Source organism: Chionomys nivalis, chromosome 22, assembly GCF_950005125.1.
Source record: "Chionomys nivalis chromosome 22, mChiNiv1.1, whole genome shotgun sequence".
NCBI classification, from domain to species: Eukaryota; Metazoa; Chordata; class Mammalia; order Rodentia; family Cricetidae; genus Chionomys; species Chionomys nivalis.
The window spans coordinates 4201717-4225018 of record NC_080107.1 but is presented as its reverse complement, the minus strand read 5'-3'; the positions used below and the strand labels follow the sequence as shown (position 1 = coordinate 4225018).

General features: G+C 40.0%; 1 protein-coding gene across 6 annotated transcripts in view; it reads right to left on the bottom strand.

Moving 5' to 3' along the window:
* Positions 1 to 22803, bottom strand: part of Pde1a (phosphodiesterase 1A) — a 234381-nt gene extending 211578 nt beyond the window's left edge. Inside the window, exons 1-2 of one of the 6 annotated variants that reach the window (XM_057754705.1) lie at positions 22716 to 22803; positions 21473 to 21577 (exon numbers count right to left, since the gene is read on the bottom strand). In XM_057754705.1, coding sequence (XP_057610688.1) covers positions 21473 to 21573 — 101 coding nt within the window. In that variant the 5' untranslated portion in view covers positions 21574 to 21577; positions 22716 to 22803. The other 5 variants (XM_057754704.1, XM_057754706.1, XM_057754702.1 and 2 more) reach the window with 5 other exon arrangements.
* Between the last annotated feature and the right edge of the window lie 499 nt (positions 22804 to 23302).

The following is a 23302-nucleotide window of genomic DNA, read 5'->3' as shown; positions in this document are numbered from 1 at the left end:
AGAGTGGTGACAGCATGTGATAGTTTCATATGATGATGCCTCTCGCAGGCTCCACTTCATGGGAAAACAAACATGAAATTCCTTACATACTACAGAGGTGTCTTCTGGAACACCGTGATGATCTCCCATAATTCCTTACATACTACAGAGGTGTCTTCTGGAACACTGTGATGATCTCCCATGATTCCTTACATACTACAGAGGTTTCTTCTGGAACACCGTGATGATCTTCCATATTTTATATGGTTTTAATCCAGAAAGTACAATGCAAACACTCTGTAGTGAGAATCAAAATATTGTATTATATTTAGATATTACCAGGAATTACTGAGAACAAGAACTGAGAATGTGTTAGCTACACCATTTCTGCAGTTTAGATAATTATTCCATTTGGGAAAAAATGCTTAATGTGATTTTTATCTTTTTCTTCATTTTATATTCCATATTTTTATTGGAAGGAAAAAAGAAAAATACTGAGATTCCATCATAGCTCTGTTACAAATTGGCCAAATTGCTATGGCAGATACATTCTGCTTCTTTCCAAATCTGCTAAAATCTGCATTTTCAGTATCTGCTCATAATGAGCATCAATCAGCTTTTTAGTGTTTCTTTTAAATGTGAGGAGACAACGAATTACCAGACCTCTGAAGAAAGCCTTGAAGATAAAATATGCATTGAAGCAAAGGCACTCGACAAAAAAAACAAAGTGTTCATTATAGAAGAAGATATGATTATTAATCAAAACTCATATCAGAGCTATAAAAATAGAGAATATTTTTATTTAAAAAACAAAGGAGTGGAGTGCTCTAAGTAAGAACAAGTCAAAATAAAAGTGTAGTCAGATTAAGATTGCTCCCCCTCCCCTAGGTTCCACCCTAGGACCACAGCCCCTGCAACTTTACTAGAGGGCAGAGGGACTCCAGAGAAGACACCAACCACCAGTTAAATCCCTTTAAGCATATCCAACAATCCCAGAATGAACCCTCTTTTCTAGGCTCCATATCCTGGCCTAAAACTTCAGAAGACTTTAGCTTTACCAGAGGCCAGGTCAGATATAGGGATCCCTAGCTTCAAAATCCCTGAGGTGACACGGTACCAAATCTGAAGACACTCTTGTCACTAAAACCCTGTGTTATTTAAGCCAGAAGACCAAAGAAGAAAGAGAAACCAAGAAACAAAACACGCATCCAACAAAGACAAACAGGAATCAGCAGCTAGAACTCTAATCATCCCAAATCCAGATGCCTGCATGGCAGTGTGAGAACACAATAAATAACAGAAATGGCATTGTCACCACCAAAAATTTCATAAAATCTCAGGGAAAGGACATAAAGAAGATGCTTAGATCCTAAAATTTAGGCAGAGTGTGGCATGGTTCTCCATGAAGGCAGAGTGGCATCAGACTCCTTGGTAGCAGTACTGAAAATTAAAAGACAGAGAAGTTGTATTTATAAAATCTTAGAAGATAATATTTTTAAATTGTCTTAGAGTCAATTAAGTTATGTCAAAGTAAAAGGGACATATTTCCACATATGCTACACTCTGTGTGTGTGCGTGTGTGTGTGTGTGTGTGCGCACGCGCGCGTACACGCATGTGGTATTTGTTTGTGTGGGTATAACCACATGTGTGGAAGCCCCAGGTCAATTTTATGTCTTCCTCAGTTTCTCTCCACTCTTATGTTTTGAGACAAGGTCTTTACTTGAATCTGAGGCTTTTCAATTTGGCTGAGGAAGCTGACCAATGATCTTGGGGGAATCTGCCTGTCTCTGTCCCTCACACGCTGGGGTTACAGCAGCATGATGCCACCCCAGAGTTTTTGTGAGTTTTGGGGACCTGAAATAAGGTCCTTCTAGCTGTGTGCAAACACTTTACCAAGTGAACATCTCCCCAGTCTGTAGGTGTACTTTTAAAATGTAACCCCCAAGAGTCCTAACTAAGGAACATTGGAAAAGCTAATCCAATGTGAGTAAACCAAAAAAGAATGGGATCCAGTGAAAAGGAAATAATAAACCTATCTTCCAATTGAGGTGAACAGATTCCACAAGACAAAAGCCATATCTAGAGAATGTGACAGAGCTAAGAGGGAATTTTTTTTTTCAAAGAGTCAGACAGAAGAAACATATGATATGGTCACAAATGAGAGAAAAGTATTGCATATGTTTATAACTCTTTGGGTGACCTTGGAAAGAAATAGTGATGGGTATGCAGTCACTGAAGCCAAAAAAAGTAACAATTAAAATGAGATGTTTATTAATTCCAGGAAAACAAGTAATTACACTCTACAAGAAACATGCTCATTTTCATGACCTGGCTCGGAAGTGAAACTAATTTAGTCATAACATTATAAACATCAAATATTTATCCACTGAAATGGTAATAGAACTTATGTGGAGGATAGATTAGTCAAGAGGAGAACTGTCAAAGATGAGTCTCAAGTCCTCTGTTTGCATCCACTGTTATATAAGAAGACAAATAATCATTCAGATAGATAGCTAAGAGATAAAATCATTACTATTTTAAAATAAGGATTTATGTGCAAAAAGAAAAATTAAACAATGAAAGCTGAGATCAGAAGAAGCAGACCTGGACACCATCATAATGTGAGAAAAATCCCCCTGGTGCATCATCTTGAAGTGCTGTGATGGGTAACTGTCCACTTGGCACAATCTAGAACCACCTGGGAACGAGTGTCAACAAGGGGTTGTCTCCATTGGGTTGGTCTGTGGGAACGCTTATGGGGGATTGTCTGCAGTTCATTGATTCAGGAAGCTCTGGCCCACTAAGGACAGTCCCATTCCCTAGACAGAGGGTCCTAAACTACATAACAAGGCAGCAAGTGAACTGAGTATATGAGCATTGGTTTCTGTTCGTGACTATGTCCATTCCTGTCACCTTGACTTTCCTGCAGTGATGGGCTATAACCTGAAATTGTGAGCTAATAGTAAACTCTCTCCTATGTTGTTTTTTTACAAGGAAATTTTATCACAGCCATACAAATGAAAGTAGGGCATCTACTATTTTGTTACATTAAAAGAAATGAGACTTAATTTTTGAGAGTAAATGTGCTATGAATCAATGTTTGATATTAAGGAAAACAATTTTATATTTCTTTAAGGTTCTATCCAAAATATGACTGGCAGTTTAGGACATTCAAGTATAGCTTTGGGGGAATAATAAATAGGAACCATGTAGACCTGCATAATTTCAGTCCAATACTCAAGGAGAAGAAAGAGGAGATCCAGGGAGTAAGAAAATTTTTCAATTTACAAACTGTAAATGAGCAACTGTTTCCTGTGGCAACTTCCCACAAAGGATTCTGATATTACAGGAATTATTTTGGATACTTTGAGTGGCTTAACGTGCTATGAAGATAATGGCCTGAATTGCTGAAACTGTAAGCCAGCCCCCAATTACATGTTTTCCTTTATAAGAGTTGCTGTAGTCACAGTGTCTCTGCACAGCAATAGAAAATATAACTAAGACAAAAGTATACACACATGACAGAAGAGTACTGGGTCACAGGAAAGAAACTTGCATCTGGAGCAGCTTGGATGAAACTCGAGGACGCTGTCAAGTTCAATAACAAGGCATAGAGAGATATGTAACACATGTTCTCGCTCATTAAGAGGCCAGCACAGGTGATTTCACAGATGTTAGAGGGTAGAGCCCTGGGAGGGGCATGATGGGTAAGGATGGGTGTGGTTGGATTAAAGGGGATAAATAAAGTTACAGAGGGGAACAAACTAGTGTGTGCTTTGCGAAAAGCAAGAGAGAAGTTTGAAGATCCACACAAGTGGTGAATGCTTAAGAAGAAAATCCTAATCACCCTAGTTTGGCCACTAATATCTGTGTGTATATCAAATAATCACAGTCACAAATAAGGGGACAAATGAATTTGATCAAAACTATTCTCAGCTTCCCTAGGTCCCCTGTAAGTCATGAGTTATTGTAATGAACACTAAAGATATGTCTGTCTGCTCGTTTGTTTGGGTTTTTTAGTTTGTTTGTTTGTTTTGGCATAGAAATAGACTTCAAATAAGGGAAATCCTGAAGAACTCAATTAGAAGCTCAGCAAATCAGGCTGGGTTGTAGCACAGCAGTAGAAGGTTTCCCAGCATGATGTCCATCTTTAATGGTGGGGGGGATTTTTTTCAACAAAAATTTTGAGATATTGACATAGCTTATACTCCTCCAAATAAGTCTATTATATACAAGCACTAAAGTTGTCAATTTTATTGGGCTTTTTGTGGTACACATGTACGTGCATGCATTTGCAATGTACTTCTATGTGTACATGTGTGCCGCAGCTAATTGGGGCTGTCTGGTGGCTTTCTCTGTCACTCTACTTGTTCTCTTGAGATAAGGTTTCTCATTAAATCTTGAGCTCACTGATTTGGGGGTTAAGATGGTCTCAAATATGCCCCAGGGTTCTCATGTCTCTTTCTACCATCAACACTGGAGCATCAGGTATAACCAGACACCCCGACTTTTCGTGTCAGAGCTGGGGATCAGAACTCAGGTCCTTATGTTTGTACAAGTGTTCTTACTCTCTGAGAAATCTCCTCAGGCTCAAGATTCAATTTTTTAAACACATAAATAGATGTAAAATTCATCCACACTCTCCTTTCCTCTAACTCAAAATATCATGTTCCATGGAATTATGTGTGTGTGTGTGTGTGTATACAGTGGCACTAATGTTGATGAAAGTAAAAAAGATTAAATGATTTTTGCTTTGCTTCAAAACTTACAGCACAGTATGGTAGTTGCTTGAAAGAAATTGCATTCATAACAAAATTGTTGTATATCTGGGGTGAGGGCATAATCTTGTATGCCACTATTTCATGTCAGTGTGTTTGAACAAATGTAAGTATGTGTATGTGTGTCTACTCTGTTATAAAACTTCAAACAAGCAGGGTTAATCTTGTAATAATCATCATAAAAAGGAACAATTGATCCTGTAGCTTGTGCAGACTTAACACAGCAACGTAGCTCTCAAGAGGAAACTTAACATCTGCTGTAGGTCAGCTGAAGGCCCTGTACCTACCCTTTAAGGCCATAACACCGCCGCTGTGCAGGGTCAGAGTCTCCACAGGCTCTGGTTAAACCTTCACTGCACATGTGCCTTTGATACTGCATCCTCCACCATCAGCACCACAGAAGCCCCATCATTAGAGACAGGTGAAGGGAAAGCTTTGTTACATGGTTTCACAACACGAGAAGCTCACCCATCAAAAGGAATTTAATTTCCTTGCCCAAACACAGTCTCAATAATTTCTGGAGTCAATTCTGATTACCGTATAGACATTATTTAAAAGGCTGTTGTCAAGGAAAAGCATTCTAAAATTAGATCTGCCAGCTTTGTTTTCCTTACAGAAATGGCCATGCTTCTAACAGCCTCTCCTGGTTTGAAGAGACACCCTGGTAACTAAATGCAAAAGGATCTCAGAGTATCCTCTGCAGAGGAAGAAATAAAAGAGAATTTGCCTTTACATAGCCATTTCACAATCTGGGTTTCTTGTATAAGCTTACCTACATGGCGTGTCTATTTATTACACGATTATGGGTCTTTAAAAACAAAAGGTCTCTGATTCTAGTGTCTAATTCCAGTGACTCCTTCCCCTCCTCCACCCCTCACCCCTTGACCTCACCGGCTTTTTCATGGCTCATTGTTCTTCCCATGTTCTTGTCACTCTCCTTACTCAACCGCAGGGTCAGGGTCAGGCAAGTTTTAAAGCCTTTAAAGAAAAAGACTCTCAAATCTACATTCTCTCTCTCTGCATCGATCACGCTTGTGTTCTCTGGGAAAATATGGACTCTGTAAACCCAGTTCTGCACCTGCCGTGAACTTTCATGGAAGCTGCCAAGCTGGATGCACAGGAAAAGGCAGGCAGCGGGGATGCCTTAGGCTGAAGGACTCCTTCCCCCACCCCCTCCACCCCAGCATTGCCTATGCGGTGACTGTCACCATTTTCTCAGATTCCCTCTCCCAGGCTTACTTGCAAATAGCCCAAGACTTCCTTCAACTGAGTATGCAAATGTACCCAGAGGGGACTGCCACCAAGTTTTCAGCCACCTACTTGCAAATGGTTCTCTCCATGTTCCTTGATGCTTCTCTTCCTTTCTTTCTGATTCTCTTTCTTCTGGTTAATCTTTCAGTTCCTAAGGCCACATTTTCATCAACATTCCTAATGGAAATCTCTCATTAACAACCTCCCCACACAATGAACCCCTTCCCTCAAGACCCCTTCTAGCAATCACCCCATCTTTAAGATTGATTCTCAGAAGGTGCTCCAAAGAACAGATGTGCATTCGGCTCCTTGATTCACCTCTGGTTCCTTCTTCTCACTCCTGGGATAGTTGTTGTCCTCTTTTATTGCAAATATCTTACAAATGCTACTAAAATCTCCTTCATGGTACAAGAACCAACAGTCAATCATATTCAGTCCATGCTGAATGGGCTTGAAATGACACTTGTCCTCTGACCGTCTCCCTTCTGGAAAACTGTTCCTGTGAAAATTATGACTTCGGGCCACATCTGATGCAAACGTTTTCTATAAGAGATTGTAAGCTCTGGTGCTCATCACACATACACACACACACACACACACACTCCAAAGTGCTGTGTTTCATCCATGTGACTCTGGACACCCTGCATTCAGTTCATTATGAAGTTCAGTAAACTCGAATTTAAATATGTTCTAAGTTATACTTTAAAGAGTTGTACTTTCTGTGTATCTGAAGTCAACCATTTTTTTTAAGGAAAACTGAGAAGTAAACAGTCCATAAAAAACCTATCTGAGTCACAGGACAATATCTCATGCCATCAGTGCCCCTTGCCTGAGATATGTACGGTCCCTTGCCCAGCATCTCTATCCTGTATATGCTACCTATCTGTTACTCAGTTCACAAACATCTCCCATATCTCAGATGGACGACCATGATATCAGAGTTCTGGCTCAAGAATAGCCTTAAAGGAGCCAAGCATGTTGGAGCAGTCCTTTAATCCCAGCACTCAGGAGGCTGAGGCAAGTAGATCTCTGCATGTTGGAGGCCAGTCTCATCTGCATTGCGAGTTGGAGAACAGCCAGAGCTGCACAACAAAGACATCCTCTCTCAAAAAGACGAGAAGAAGACATACTCTCTCAAAAAGACAAGAAGAAGAACAAGAAGAAGAGGAAGAGAGAAAGAAGAACAGGGAGTGTGACAATTTTCTCTCAGGATCTTGTTATCATTGTTTGATTTCATTATTATTGCTGTTGTTCTGTTACTGTGCCTAACTTACAATGATATTTTATCATAAATATATATGTATAGGAAAATACAGTCTTTCTAGACTTCAGTACTGTACTATCATCAGTTTTACCACTGTAACTACACGATCCTCAAAGTTACTGAGCCTTTACCTGAGCATCCGCCATTGCCTCTGAACACACTCTCCTGCTTCCTATCTTGGCCTTTCATGACTCCCCACACATTGGTATTACTTTCCATAAACAGTCATTATATTTTTCAGTCACAGCGAGCTCCTCCATCCCTATCATTCCAAGGACCTCCTGTTATGTAGGAACACAATCCTAATTTTTTATATTGCCCTAGCAGGATCTTAGATAATCTGACTTCTGTCTTTTGGTACACATTATCTTATTTTTCAAAATACCTGAACAATTATATAGTCTATGTGATTTAAGCTTTAACATCTTTTTTCTTGTTCAAGACTCCCATTCTTAAGTCAGAGAGAATCCGTGACTAAGATAACCATAGTATGACTCATACTGTGAAAATTATTATGTACTTGTAGAGAAAAAAATACACATACTTACAAAAACAATCTAGATTTATCAAGAAAAAAATTTTCAATTCTCTAAATTAATTGTTGCATTTTATCATTTCTCATCCTAGAGAGCTTTACAATTATTCATTTCTAACCCAAAGTACTCTGAAATGATATTATAGCATTTCTTATTTTCTAGGTACTATAAGGAGATCAACAAACTTTTCTAATTTTATTAAGTACTCATTACACAAATAATGCAGAATTAGACATGAAAAAAACATGAAAGTGAAGATAAAAAAGTTACCTATCATGATACTGTATTTCAACCTGTTTATTTAGTAATTTTTCATAAAAAAATTTTACAAAGCCGGGCGGTGGTGGTGCACGCCTTTAATCACAGCACTCGGGAGGCAGAGGCAGGCGGATCTCTGTGAGTTCAAGGCCAGTCTGGTCTACAAGAGCTAGTTCCAGGACAGGAACCAAAAGCTTCAGAGAAACCCTGTCTCAAAAAAAAAAAAAAAAAAAAAAATTTACAAATCACTTCTGTTGTAGAATATTATTTTAACTAGGCAGATGATACAGAATATTACTTTAGCTGTTGGTGTGTTATTTTTGTTTATGCTGCATTTGTTTAACAAAGTAAGGGTGTGTGTTTAATTATCTGTTTTACCTTCCCGACCTATGGCATCTGATTGGGCTAATAAAAAGCTGAACAGCTAGTAGCTAGCCAGGCAGGCCTGGCAGGCAGAGAGAACAAATAGGAGGAGAAATCTAGGCTCAAAAAGAAGAACGGGGGAAGAAGGAGGAGGAAAGAAAAAAGGGGCGTTCCTGGTGCAAGAAGACAGGTAGCCATTGCCAGACAAACATGAGAAGCAGTGAAAGTAAGATACACTGAGGGAAAAGTAAAAAACTCTGAGGCAAAAGGTAGATGAAGAGAAACAGGTTAACTTAAGTTAAAAAAAAAAAAAAAACCTACCCAGAAAAGTGCTGAGCTAAGGCTGAGCATTCAAAACTAATAAGAAGTCTCCATGTCTGATTTGGGAGATGACTGTTGGCCCAAATGGAAAATCTGGCACATATTTAATGTAAAATAAAGGGAAGAAATGTATAGCAAAGTCATTTGAGGAAAAATGCTGGGAATATTTTAATCCACTAAACTAGAAATTGTTATTGTGAATTTCATGTTAGACATTTTTAATCACTAAGTATGGATAATCCCTTAATCCATCTTACAATTTTGGCTACATAGATTATTATTTAGAATAAATAATATGCCTTTGATTTTTTTCCTAATTGCAATATAATTCACATGGCAGGATGAAGCCAGAGAACAAAGCTACTGTCAGTGTAGAAATGCTCCATTTAGTTTGCATCTTGCCACATACCTTGCATTTGAATGATTGATAAAATGAAATTCAGGGAACATTAAAATTGTTCCATCTCCTTAGGAAACTGACAATGATGTTGTTTTGCAGCTACTAATTAGTTTTCTTTTCTTTTTCTTTTTTTTTTTTTTTTTTGAGAAGAAACCTGCAGTACAAGGAGGAGTCTTCAATAGCAGACAAGAAACCAACCATACGCTGAAAACTGCCACTGAAGGTCCCCCAGTTTGACCAGGTGATCTCCTGCCTGACTCCGGGAAGGCGGGGAATCCCCCCCACACACACAATCTGCCTGTCCTCCCCTGCAAGGCCACAACACTCACAAATCACGGAAGTTATTCATTCTCACCAGAACCCTAAGCATTCAGTTACACCTTAAAAGAACCTTTAAATCTTCCTGGATGTGACTGTCACAGAACCTAGGGATCTTGCAGTGAGCATTTTAATAAGTTACGTTTGACTTCTCTTTGTGTTCTACCCACGATATCATTTTTCAATGGGCAGCTTTCACCACCATCTTGTATCTGGCGGAAGAGTTTGGAAAAAGCTAACACATGGCCTTCCATACAGCTGTACCAAGGTGCCACTCACATGAAGCACCGCCATTTGTAGATTTCTGTGCCAGGCCCAGCATATGAGCACCTCCATGGCTCTGTTCTCACCCTTTACAAGAGTTCATCTGTCAATAGTGACTCCTCGGAATATGACATAGTTTGGGCTTCTGTCGTTATGTATATGCTAAGGTCACATCCCCAGTGACCTGTCGCCGGGGAGGCTTCTCTGGGACTCTGTTCTCTTCCTTTCTATGGAAGCTCAAGGATGCTCCATACACCTGACCTTTCAGCCTGAGCTCATGTGATTTCTCGTGACTGTCTCATTCAGCTATGAATCATTTTTGGATTCTTACTTTATGGTGTCTGCTGGGCCAGGCACTCGGGACATCACACGGTGCAGGAGATACTCCCTCTGCTGCTTTGCCTCAAAGCGAAGATGAAGGATTATCTGCAAGGCAGACTAACAACTGAGTGAATACTATTTACATGAACGATGATGATGAAACAGGAAGGGCACTAAGGGACCTGGAGCATTTGCCCATCTAGCTTCTGGTGACCAGCAATATCTCCCTGATTTTCATGTCACGAGGACATTTAAAGACCCATCTTCCCTGCCTGCTCTTTCCAAAATTCAGCCCTAACTTGATCGTGTTTTTCCACAGATAACTCTCCTTGCCATCTATATTAAGTTTCAAATTAAACTAGAAAAATCTTTTTTCCACCAAACCAGCTTCCTGCTTTTTGAGAGAAGAATTTAGCAAGTAAGACTTCCAGTTCAGTGTAAAACTTAAAACCATTGCTGTACGACTAAACTAATGTCCTGCCTGTATTTACAGAAATCAGTAGTCATCAAAATTAAACACATAGGTCAGTTTTAAAAGGAACTGTTTTACATAAGCCATAAATAAGGAAGAGCCAAAGATAACGCTAAATGATATTTCCTTTACATGCTGAAACCCATTACCCACAAAACAAAGAAAAGGAAACAGGAAAAAGAATTGACCAGATTGCCTTCTTATCGACTCTACACATACGCAATGAGTGAGGAAAGAAATTTAATGCTGAATGTGAATGAAAAGTGAGGAAATTTTTACCAAATTGAGAAATATGCTGATAATAGAAATGTACAACCTTGCATTTTCTATAAAATGATAGAAAAAAATCTTAGAGGTAAAAAACAGAGTGTAAGTGTGTACAAACTAATCAAACCTTATTGCTCCTAAAGAATGAGTATGTTATTATTTTCTTGCAATTGTGAAGTCATCTAGTCAAAACTGTCTTCAACTACATGTCTGGTAGAAACGGAGGGGCTTCTTCTGAGTGGAAATATTTCCTCTTTGTGTCCATCTTGATCAGGCTTCTTCACCTGCTGCAGTGAGGCGTGGGAGAGCTTCAGGTGAGATTAGCCCCAATGAATAGGCCCTTCCCTGCCTTTTCTTACATCACATTTGATAAGGTCCCCTTGGCCAAGGTACATTGCATAACCAAGAGGGAGAGGGGATCCAAGAGAATGGATGCAGAAAACCACGAACAAATTGGACCACTAGAGTAAAGAACTTGGGAAGATTTCTGGAGAACAGAGGCTTTCAGGAGAGTCTCAGATATTAAAGCAGAACTTTGCTGGAAAATAAAGTGTCTGTATCAAAATAGTGCACACATATCAAAAATATGCATGTTATTCATGTTGGAAAGAGTGAGAAGTGCTGGAAAATTGGAACATTCTAAAATGAAGAAGGGATCTCTCTAGTCTGGATAGTACCCACCTCCAAACAGTCTGGGGAAAAAGTGGGATTTCTACTTGTTATTGAAAGTAAAATAAAATAAACTCTATTAAGTTAATTTTTCTGACCTAAGCAAAGTGGGGAAATACAACCTACTTCACTCAAAAAAAGGCTGCTACCACATGTTTAAAATCTTTTATGACAAAAAAGGGTTACCATATACATAAGACTATATATATATGAATAAATATACATAAATAAAGTGTTTTTTATCTTCAGAGTTATAGCCATATCCTCATTGGCAAATAAAATATTCTGTCCTTTTTCTTTCTGCTGTTTAGGGGATGGAGTCAAGAAAATTGGAGTAATATTGCAAAGGTCCAAGCTCTGAGGATCAACAGTTTTTGTAATTGTCAAATTCCTTTAGAGATGCTAACAAGCATCATGGTTTAAGTCAATCAACTGAAGAGCTAGTGACAATGCATGTCCTGGGATGCGGGACACGTAGGAGAGTTTCTGCCATCTATAAAGTGTAAACCAAGAGATGCCTCCCTTTAGAGTCTTAACTCTAGTATGTAGAGTTAGGCAAACAGACAACGGACTGCAGAAAAGTCCAAACAGGAGAATTAATTCCTAGTGTGTCTTGAGTGTTGAGCTGAAGCATGTACATCAGTGTTAAATGGACTAAGTATGGACCTGCGAATCTGGCTCTTCCCTACCAACCCTGAAACAGTAGTCAAGTGGCCATGCTTGGGGATACAGTTTCTCAGTGGAAAAAAAAAAACTGTAGATGATTATTTTGAGACACATATATCAGAAGAAAACCATTTCAGAGTGTGCTTGATGTACTGTGTATATTTGTGGGAATGTGTCATACAAACGTGAACATGTCCTTGAATACTGAACATACACAATGAAAATCTTTTTAAAAGATAAAAGTTTCAGACAGTGGAAGGCACAAAAACTTTCTAAGTATGATTATTTCTATAATTCAACTCTGAGGTGATTTTGAGATAATTTACTCAGAAGTGGGGTCAACCATGAAGTTGTATACTTTCTCCTCATCTTGTTCTTGAACTTAGTTTTAAGTCAGTCAGAACAGAATCAGCACACTGTGTCTTTCCTGGTGAATTTATTTTGGTTTTCATCAAAATTATCTGGGACCTGTTTCAGGAGTGTTCCTTGGTCAGCATGCTCATGAGGATTGGCCCCAAGACCTCATCCTTCCTATGCCAGCACTTTCTGAGTGAGTCACCTTCCAGCCCTCATCCACAGTTTAATCAAGATCTATTTTTCCTTCTCCTGAAAACTTTCATGACTAGAAACTAACTCATTTCTCATGACCCATTATGAATTTATTAGAGGAACTATAAATATCAAAAAGTTTTTATGGCCCATTATGAACTTATTTGAGGAGCTATAAATATCAAAATTTCGCCTACAAAATAAAATTATCTGCATCCTTGAGCATGAAAGACCTATTTAGTAAAAACCTATCTTTTAATATTTTATACCATATAAAATAAATCTTTAAAGAGCTTCAAGAGAGTATAGCTTAAAGGAGAAACCAAAACACGAAGCTTCATTTTTAAACTTCTAAGGACTTATTAGCATTTTTTGTGTCCTTTGGGTTTCATTTGTGTTTCTGTATGTGTGTGTATGTTTGCATGTGTGAGTACATGCGTGGGTGGGTACAAGTGCATGTGTGGGCGCATGCATATGGAGTCTCAAGACTGATGTGGGAACCGTTCTCTATTGCTTTTTAACCTTGTTCATTGAGTCTGGGTCCCTCAGTTAAACTCAGAGCTCACTGACATGACTATTCTCAGCAGCTTGTTTGCTTCCAGGATCCACCTCTCCACCTCCCAAGGCTGGGCTTGCTAGTGGATACCATTCATTCTCATCTAGCACTGGACATCGAGTCCAATGCTTCAAACTGTGGGTCTTATGTCTGCTTGGCCAAAGCTTTTAACCACATTTTAGTCATCTCTCCAGCGTCCATCTTTACTCCCTCAGCTGTAGTTAACCATACCTAATACTTGACTAGCTGGCAGAAACACAGTACAAGACAAAATCTAGAAGCATAATGGTTTTGTGGCGTTTTATTAAATGTGTCAGCAAAAGGGTGGCCTTGGGACATCACACCTATCGATTAGAAGTCAACCCCCTGCAAACCAGTACCACAGGAAATCTGTCTAGCCTGTAGCTGTACATGACCAGAGAGGATCAAACTCCACTATAAAAAACGAAGAGAAGTTGAAGCCATCAATACATTCTTCTCCTAGTGAAACTCTAAAGGGTAGCCCCTTCTCAGTTTTCTCCCTGAGACCTCCCAGCTTCAGACTCAAGGGAACACGAATCCTTCAGTTTTAAAGTTTAACAGACTGGGAAAGAAGCTGAAACTGCCATGAGAGTCCACTAGGCTAAGAGAAAGTTCTCTTATGTTGACCACCTTGGTCTGTCTACTGATTCTGGTAGCAAAAGTATCTTTTAAAGTGCAGAATTTTGGAACCATACATAATGACACATGCCTGTAATCTCAGTACTTAGTTTACATAGATAGGAATATTGCAAGTTCCAAGGCAGCCTGTATCACATAGTGCCAATTACCTCAAAAAAAAAAAAAAAAAAAAAAAACTGGTTCAGTATGCAAAATTAGCAACAATAATTTAACTGCTAAAGTTTGTGGAATTTTAGATACTATTAAATGAATTCATAATTATTGATTAATTTAAATTCTTCAACATCTGTAAGATAGGAGTTATTTCCAGTTTATGTATGAGAAACTAACATATTATAAAATAGATCGACATCGAGGAGATCACAGAGCAAGTGAGTAGTAGGGATGCCCTGCCTTGAAGGCTGAGTGCTGTGGGAGTATTGATGGTTACAGTGTCTTACAGACCTTCTGTGCACCATGTAGGAGCTATGCTGCAGTCACATACTTCATATAATTGTTGTTAGCTTGACTTCAGGGTATGACAGCATTCGGTCCAAGTGTTTTCCTCTACGTTGAAGCCTGTTTCAGTGGTGACACTTCCTGGGCCTCTTCCCTGCTTTGCAATGAGTAGGAGCACCTGTTTGGCCCAAGAATCATGGACACAGCTGAACTTGGAGACAGAGTTTTCCCTCTCAATGAGTAGGAAAGAAATCTGCCCTTGGAGAAAGTGATGTTTCATCTGTTTCAAGTCAGGAGGTAAATTTAGGAGGGGAGATTATCATGGTCTGTATTTGGGGAAGGAGAAGCAGTCAGAGACCCTCTGACACATTAAGCTGTACAGCAAAGCCAATGAAAGCTTTACTACATTAAAACTTAACATTTTGATCTCCACTGACCGGACTCTGAAATCCATCCCTCCCCAGATACTGGACTTCAACCGGAACTGGCATTGTCATTTATTTGGTCCTCTCACACACTAACATCCTAGGTAGCACTTTTTCTCTGTTTCACTTGGAAAGTCCCCTGAGAGAAATCATCCTTGATCATCCAAAAGTCCTTCCTAAAGCAACTTTGGTACAAGTTCCTAGGCTGTTTCTTACCATAGGCTAACTTGGTTTGTTTAATTCCTCTTCTCGTTGTCTGGTGTTTGTTTCCTCCACTAGAAATAAGCCCGTGCCTAACATGAACCTTGCATAGAAAGAGATTGGACATTTACTGAATGAGTAAATGAATGATGAACAAAATAGGTTTTACAGCTAACAAAAGTGAAGCTCAGAGAAATTAATAACGTGTTCATGTCGCCTGGCAGATAGTGTAAGAAATAACAGATTGCCACCTTACTCCTGACGAAAGTATTTTATTCCACAGACAACAGCAAAACGTTATATCCAAACTGAGGTTTATGACTTTAAATATGTGCTCCAAAGTAAGACTTGTGAAGTGATTTTTCTCCAAACCAAGTTAGACTGATGGCTAAAACATGAATTTTTAAAGCAATCCACTTGATGATTCCATCAAATAGTTGCAGGCTTAACAATGTAAGAACAAGCACAGATTTATTAACAATCCCCAAGAAGCATGTAAATATTCTCTTATAACACTTGTATATTTAATGTACTGTATATACTCACATTAAAACGTGGCAAGACACTGACGGTTTGGGCATGTAAGCCAGACAGGATAGAGACACTTGGGGTCATTTGGTGGCAAAGGTCAAGACTGACCAGTTCCAATGCATCATGGGCCATTGTTCTACACCTCTAAGGGTTAACTGTGCATGGCTGGTAGGGAGTGCGGAAAGGGAAAGGAGAAAAATGGTCTAATTATTAAGCGGTGTTATTCTTGTATAGGAGATACAGTTTAGTTTCTTGCTGCTACTGTAACAAATCTATCACAAAACCTAGTATCTTAAACACTACACAGCTTCCATTGTCTTGTATTTGGAATGTCATAAATCTGACGTCAGTTTTCACTGTATTAGTAAGACCGCATTCTTCCTGAAGACTCAGGAAGGCTTCGTGTTCTACTTTCGTGAGATCCCCATGTTCCTTGGCACCTGGCCTGCTTTGTCCATGTCCGGTGCAGGGATTCCCAAGACAGCCCTTCTCTCAGTGCCCTCCTCTGGGATCACATGGGGTTCACCCGGCTGAATCAGGAAAAAAGACCTATTTAAGAATTAATTATTTGGAAACCTTAACCCCGTATAATGCCTTACTCTTGCTTTTTAGGTAGGGAACACTCACATGTGCTAGAGACTAGGAAATGTGTGGCCCATGGTGAAACCTAGCCCATCTACCATGAGATCTGGGGACTGTCTTAGAAGCATCTTTGTACATTCTTTTCTGGTGATGTTTCTGGATAACTATTCTGAGATTGTCTTTGTTAGATGACTTGTTTGTTTTAGAAGAAAAAATGAATATAATCTTTCAGGCCAAGTAGACCTATGCTGAAATTCATGCTTCACCAGATACATGAGTAACTAATTTGGGAGACTTATCTCTTAGACGCATTTATAAGAAAACACAAGACAACGAACATATTATATATTCACAGTTCTAGCAACTGATACATGGAAAGTGTACTTTACTATATTCTATCTTCTCCATCCCTATTCCAACTGTAAATTGTGTCTCCATCTCCAACTTTGTGTTAAGCAATCTGGCTTTATTTTGTCATTTCCTTCTTAGAGTCAATACTGTGCCAGGTTCTGGGAATCCAAAACACAAAACAAGGAAAGTGAACTTGGTAATGAAACCCAAAAGCCGTGGTCCCTAAGAGAAGGTAGATTTCAGAATGGCAAATGAAGTTTAGGTTATTTTATAAACCCAAGACAGCCTAATATGGAAAGTCTGCAAGAATTTTCTGTACAAGTAAAATTCAAGCAGAGATGCTGAGCATTTCTCTAGATGGTCGTGTTCCTGATGAAGGAATAGCCTGGGTTCTTCAGGACACAGTCTTGTCTTCCTGGTCTTTGTTGTCTACCAAATGCAGGAACACTGTGGGCTCACTACATGGAAACTGCCCTTTTAAAGTCAGGTGAGCAAAAGCCACCTGGGCCGCCTGAAAAAAAGAGGCTTATTAAAATTAATAAAAGCGCTATGCAGCCTTTCTTAGAGTCAGCTCAGATCTGCTTGGGAAGGAGCCAGAAACGGGAGACATGAAAGGGAACTCCTCACACCAAACAGGCACACAGAGACCCTGTGGACGATGATGCTCAACCTTCAAGTGCAAACAAGTGGAGTTGTAACGGGTTTAAGCAGGAGATTTAAAGAGTCTTTTTTTTTTCTTTTCTTCTTGTCTATGAAGCCATTTTATCATCAAGTAGAATTCCAGTTAGGAATACGCTGCTGGTTCCTCTTAACAGTTACAGTCTTTGCCTAGTTTAAATATGCCCTGCTGTTAGATCTTCGGAATGGAGCCGGCAGCTTCCCGCGTCAGACAGCTTCTGCGCATCAGACAGCCTTTAGCAAGCACGTGAGCTGGCAGTGAGGAGTGAGTGATAGGGTTCTTCCGCTTTCAGCCACTCCCCACCTCGCTACAAGTCATCTTCGCTGCTGATAACTGACCTTTACCGTTAAAGCGAGAGGTAGGAGAGGCTTGGTGGATGCTTTTCAGTTTCACCACGCTCACAATTCCACAATTTGAATATGTAGACATTTGCGAAGACGGGAGAGATGTGTGGCAACACAGAAAACATTGGAAATCTGCCATGGAAAGATGATTGAAACCCTGCTGATCCTAACCCTACACTCGTATGGCATTGTCCTATGAAGTGGTGAGCATTTAATTTTTGCAGAGTTGCTGGTTTTGAGGAGTTCAGCTTCTCGTCATGTCTGCTGGACCTCAGTGGAAGAAGACACTAGGGTGGTTGCTCTGACAACTTCACATGATTTTCACTGAAAACTTTACATGGACCAAGGTTCTGGAAATGTTTTTACCACTCGGGCTGAATTGTTGGGACAGCAGCAGTGCGAAGGAAAAGCAGTATCAATGTCACTACGTATGCACAGCACAGTTGTGGGTATCCGTGGACGAGGAAGAGACTTCAGTATCAAGACACAAAAAAGCATTATTTCTGAAATTTTTTAAAGTACCACTAACTGAAAGTATATAAAACTTTCAAATCAACTTTTCAGACAGAAACCATAAATTATCCATCTCTGCCAAGCCTGTGTGGGTAGATAACTGCCCTTAATCTGTAAGACTCAGCTGAGCCCCAGAGCCACAGGGAACTTCTGCACGCGGAACTGACTTTGTTGGTGAAATGGAATAAGAAGTAGAAAATGCTTTGAGTCCTAAGCTATTGATAACTTATGGATAAGTACATGATGATTTCAAATTACAGTTTGTGAAGGACCCGGTGTCACAGTTGTTGCTAACATTTCCACAGTCAAAGACGATGAGCGGGCGGTCACAAATGAATGGGAAATGTGAAAATAATGCTGACCAGAGAATCAGAAGCATGAGGCCCGGAGGCCTTTATGAGAATGGGGATGGGAAACTATTTCACCTCTGCTCCCAAAATGTCTGAGAGACTGGGAGTCGCATGAGCTTTTATGGTTTTTCAAGTATTAAATGAAAAAGACTTAGAAAGATTGAAGGATGAGGGTTGGGAGACGTCAGCCAGTCTTGCTCGGTTGGGAAGCTCCAAGTTCAGTGAGAGACCCTATCTCACAACATAAGCTGAGGAAGAGTGACTGAGGACCACAAGAACAGTGACCTCCTGTATCCGTGTGCATGTGCACGTGTATGCATTCACACACTTGCACACACCCACATGGACACCACACTCACTAAAGACACTAATGAAAGAAATGAGCCGAGTGGTCTAGAGAGACTGACACTTAATTTAGATTAGTAATGCTTTCCACATGTGCTACAAAATTCTTAAATTGTTTCTACATACTCAAAGGAGTGCACAAACCAGGTATGTGGTGGTATACGCCTGAAATCCAAATACTAGAGAGAATGAGGCAGGAAAATTATACATTTGAGGACAATCTGGGATACACAACAATATTTGTGTGCATGTCTAAAATATTATACTACATAAAAATCCCTATAAAAACTGTCCAAGTATCTGTCAATAGTGGGGTTTTTCATGTTACATGGATAAATATTTCACCTGTTTTAATCTCCACTTGAATTTAAAATATAGTTTAAGCTAAATTAAAAATAGGTAGTATGCTGAAAAACATCCATGAGTTCCTAAAGTTGGGGGTAATAGAATATAATCCTTTCCAAATAACTATCTAATAGCCAATGCTCAGTCTATTTAATCAACAATAAGAAAATCATTTTACAAATGTGTACAAGCATCCTGAGCATACCAGGATTACCACTGCAAACACTTAAAAGTGCAATCCTAGGAACAATGCTAATGAGGTGAAATTCTACTTGAATCAGAATTGCGTTTTAAAGAAGAGAGGCATTTCATCAAGGGAATGGGGAGTCCTGAGCCTCACTGCACACTGAGTGCAGACTACACAAAAGACCATAATTAAACCATTTGCTTGTCATTAGTCATGCATATTTTAAACTCAGAGCTTTTTTGCTTCGACAAGCCTAAGTCCGGAATACTGAAAATGTCTTAAGTCAAAGTACAAGGCAAAGTGATAGAACCAAAATGCAAATTTCCTCCTGCTTCAATATAGAAGCAGAGAGTTGCTTCAATCGGTAAGAATGGTTTTTTAAAAACCAAATTGACTAGAGATCATTAAGTGATTCTATGTAGCTATAGTTCCAAAGTAATAGAGCACACACACACACATACATACACACACACACACACACACATACACACACCCCCTCTCTACTGCCCACTCATGAAGCTCTGCTGTTGAGGGACCACATCACCCTCCTCAGAAACAGGCATCTAATGATCAAGCGAAAAGTCAGATAACTTTCCTCTAAAATGCTGGGTCCACGCAAAATCAATCTTCTAATTGTTTGCAGTCATATGCACGAAGTCGCTACCATGCATCTTTATGCATTAGCGTAACTATGGAAATACAATCTACCCAGAGCAAACAAAACATCCTGTCCTGTCAGGAAGAATCGAAAATAGGTTGTGATCTCAGTTACAGCTTCCCAGTGCAGCTGTTCATCCACTCATTAGGTTAAAGCACAAATCATCTGATGACTACTAATGCTTAATTTGCATCTATGCTAATTAATTTGTGAACTGCTTTCTGTTTCAACAGGATTATTTGTTTCTCTAGAGAATCTGCCTTCTAAATCCCCAGTGGATTTTTCTATTTTATTCACATGCTGTAAACATGGCCTCCTTTTTAAAAAGTTATTCTCTGCTAACTATTGTTTGCATTATTGGTGTGTTCTTATATTAGACACCGCAGTGCCATGGACTGCTTCAAGTCATGGAAACTGTATAAAACACTGAGAGCACAGCTTACATATACAGGCAAAATTCAGGATGTCCAAACGGAGAAAAGTCGCGAGGATTTGGACTTCTAAGCAAAGTTGGATGTAGTTGTTCTTTATAAGAGCAGTGGCATCAGGCTTATTTATATACCGCCTTTCGTGAAACATTATGGGAACATGCACCAGCATTAAAAACAGGAATCCTACGCAGCCTCCTGCCCATGAAGCATTGTAGTCCTTCAGCTGTCTTGCAGAGCTAATGCTCCACCTAATTTTGAGATACGCAAATGCACTAAGAAATCCCAATGGCCAATAAATATTAATATTTTTATCCAAATGTTAGGTCGGATTTTACAACTGTGATATGATTAAAACAAAACAATGCTTTGCTGGAACTGGGGTCAGAACTCACGCACATCAGTGGGAATGGGGTTGGAGGTGATAACACGGGAATCAAAGTTGATTCAGGTAATTACAAGCCAAGCTCAGTATAATTCCACATCCCAATCTGTGTTGTTAAGAGCCCCGGTCAGTACTCTGGAAGCAATTCTGTACTTAGATGAACTGAACTGGTTAGCTTAAACCAAAGCTTCAATACATTTGATATGCTCTTTTTTTTTCTTTTCTTTACTGTTTTACCACATAGACAATTTCTTTATTAAAATATTAGTTTAACCAGCAAAAAATAAGCAGTGTGGGGCTGAAGTTGTTTACTGTTATCTTAATCCTGTCTTTGTTTCCTGAAGAAAGACACCTCCATCTTATTCTGGCTCTCCTTACCTAAGGGAGATTATTTCCGTGAGGAAGGACCCAGCAAGCAGCCTTCCTCACACCCTTCTCTACATTTCCAAAGGCACGTCTAAACAGCACACACAATGGGGACCAAAAGCCCTGGAGTGAAAACCGGGCAGTGATTTCTCAGAGTCACGCCTTACTTTATACAAAACACACAGGTACAGGAAAAACTCTTTGCTTTCAACAAGTTGGTAGCTGGGATGGGCACATTTTAGTTTTTGAGAGAAAAATTTTGCAAAGGAAACGCTAAATCCCAAAGTCACAAGCACTCACTGTTACTCATGTCAAAATGGTCAGGTAAGCAGCCACAATTACCCATGTCAATGGTCAGGTAAGCAGCCACACTTACTCATGCTAATGGTCAGGTCTTGTTGGGGGTGACGGGAGGAAGCATAAGGTAAGACCGAGCAGAGAGCTTACTCACATTCCTTTCAGGCGTTGCCACATCTTCTCCGTCTGTTCTCCAATGAGATACTTGTAAGTGGCGTTTTCCAGGTTATCGATGTCCGTATCAGTGGACCCCATGTTCCTAGGACAATACAGTTACAATCAGTTTCAGCCGCGAGAACAGGCAGTCCTCAGTCCACTACAAATCTCGAGCATCACACAGTAGCATCTCCTATCTATCAAAACAGCTCCGAGGCGCACAGCTGAGAGAAGCCCCTGCCAGAGGTGCTGTCGACTTTGACAGGCAAAGCCTCTGCTCACATCACCCACCCCTCAAGCGGACAGCGGTATAAACGGATGCTCTGACCTCACGGGAGCGATCCGCATATGGGAGCTGCTACTGTACTACTGACCGACTGCTCAGGCTGTCCCCCACGCAGCTCATGTGTCACTGCGGCGTGCAGAGAAGCACATCAGAATTCCTACAGTTTACGAGCCCGATTATGCACAAGAGAAACGTGAATGACTTTCGTGCTCCCCAAGAAGCTGAATTCCTCTCTAGCAACTGAAGGAAGGCAGGCTGTAATATGTAAACAGATGGTACCAGCAGCAGCGCCCTGAGAAGAAAGTGCCTGTTTAAATACCAAGGCTTTTGTCTCTTAGTGGATCTAGAAGCCACACTTTAAAACTGAGCGTGACCCCCCCCCCAACCAACAAAAGCAGCCAATAATAATGACAAACGGAGAGAAAAATAACACATAGAGCCACACAGAAGACAGACCCCAGGGCTCCACAGGTTGTTACTGAGAGAGTATGTCCATCAAGGGATGCTGTAATCACGCTTATTCACCTTCTCCTAGCAACTCTACACAGTGGGAAACTGCCAATTTAACCAGAGAAAACAGAGCAGATGCATTCAGCCTGCTCCGCAAATCCTTTGAGGATTAAAAACTAAACAAAATGAAATGAGTGTGAATGCATGTGTGTGCGCATGTTGAGGGAAAGGGTGTGTGTGTGTGTGTCTGTGTGTCTGTGTGCGTGCGCGTGCGTGCGTGCCTGTATAGACAGTGATAGACTAGAGAAACTGATGCAGTGGTGTTTGTGCACGGTAGGGGAAAAATGAGAGAAAGCGGACATAAAAGGAATTAGAACTGATTGTCTGCCAAGCTTCCAACACATGCTGAGCTTTCTTTGAAACAAGCACAGACCCTGAGCAGAACGCCATAATATCTGCTGCTGTCTGCAAACTGCTAAGAAAAAAATGCCCTTCAAAGTCTTACCTCTTATAGTTTGGATGCTCACATGCAGTTTCATTCACTCATCCAAGAAGGCTTACCCGTTGCCTTCTTGAAGCTTCAGGTATCCAAAGACAGTTAGATAATAACACCCAATGTTTAGTGAGGATTTCAATGTGTAGGCATTGTAGGCATCGGGACTCAATAAATACAGTCTTTTAAAAAGCCTTGCCAAAAAGTGCTGTAAGCTAGGTAACATTCCTGCTTCACGAATGAGACAGCATCAACAAATGCTCTGGATTTAAAAACCTAGTCTTTAAAGGGAGTGCGATTGTTTTCTTGGCAGAAAACTTCCAATAAAAGAAAAGGTGTTTCTGTCCAAAAGGCACTGACATCATCTAATAGTCAAAACTGCAATATGAATATACAAAGGACATTTGCAAAACTACAAACAATGCTTTCTGGTTTATAAATGAATGGGTGTTAACTCAAGTAAGCTTCATTTCCAGCTTAATCCAACTCAGTGTCGCCAGTGTCGATGGTGCTTTCCCCACTCAAACTGACTTCCTCGAGCGGCTGTCAGAGCTGCCAACGCAAGTTTATCTTTGCTCGAGAGGTCACAACTTTACCTT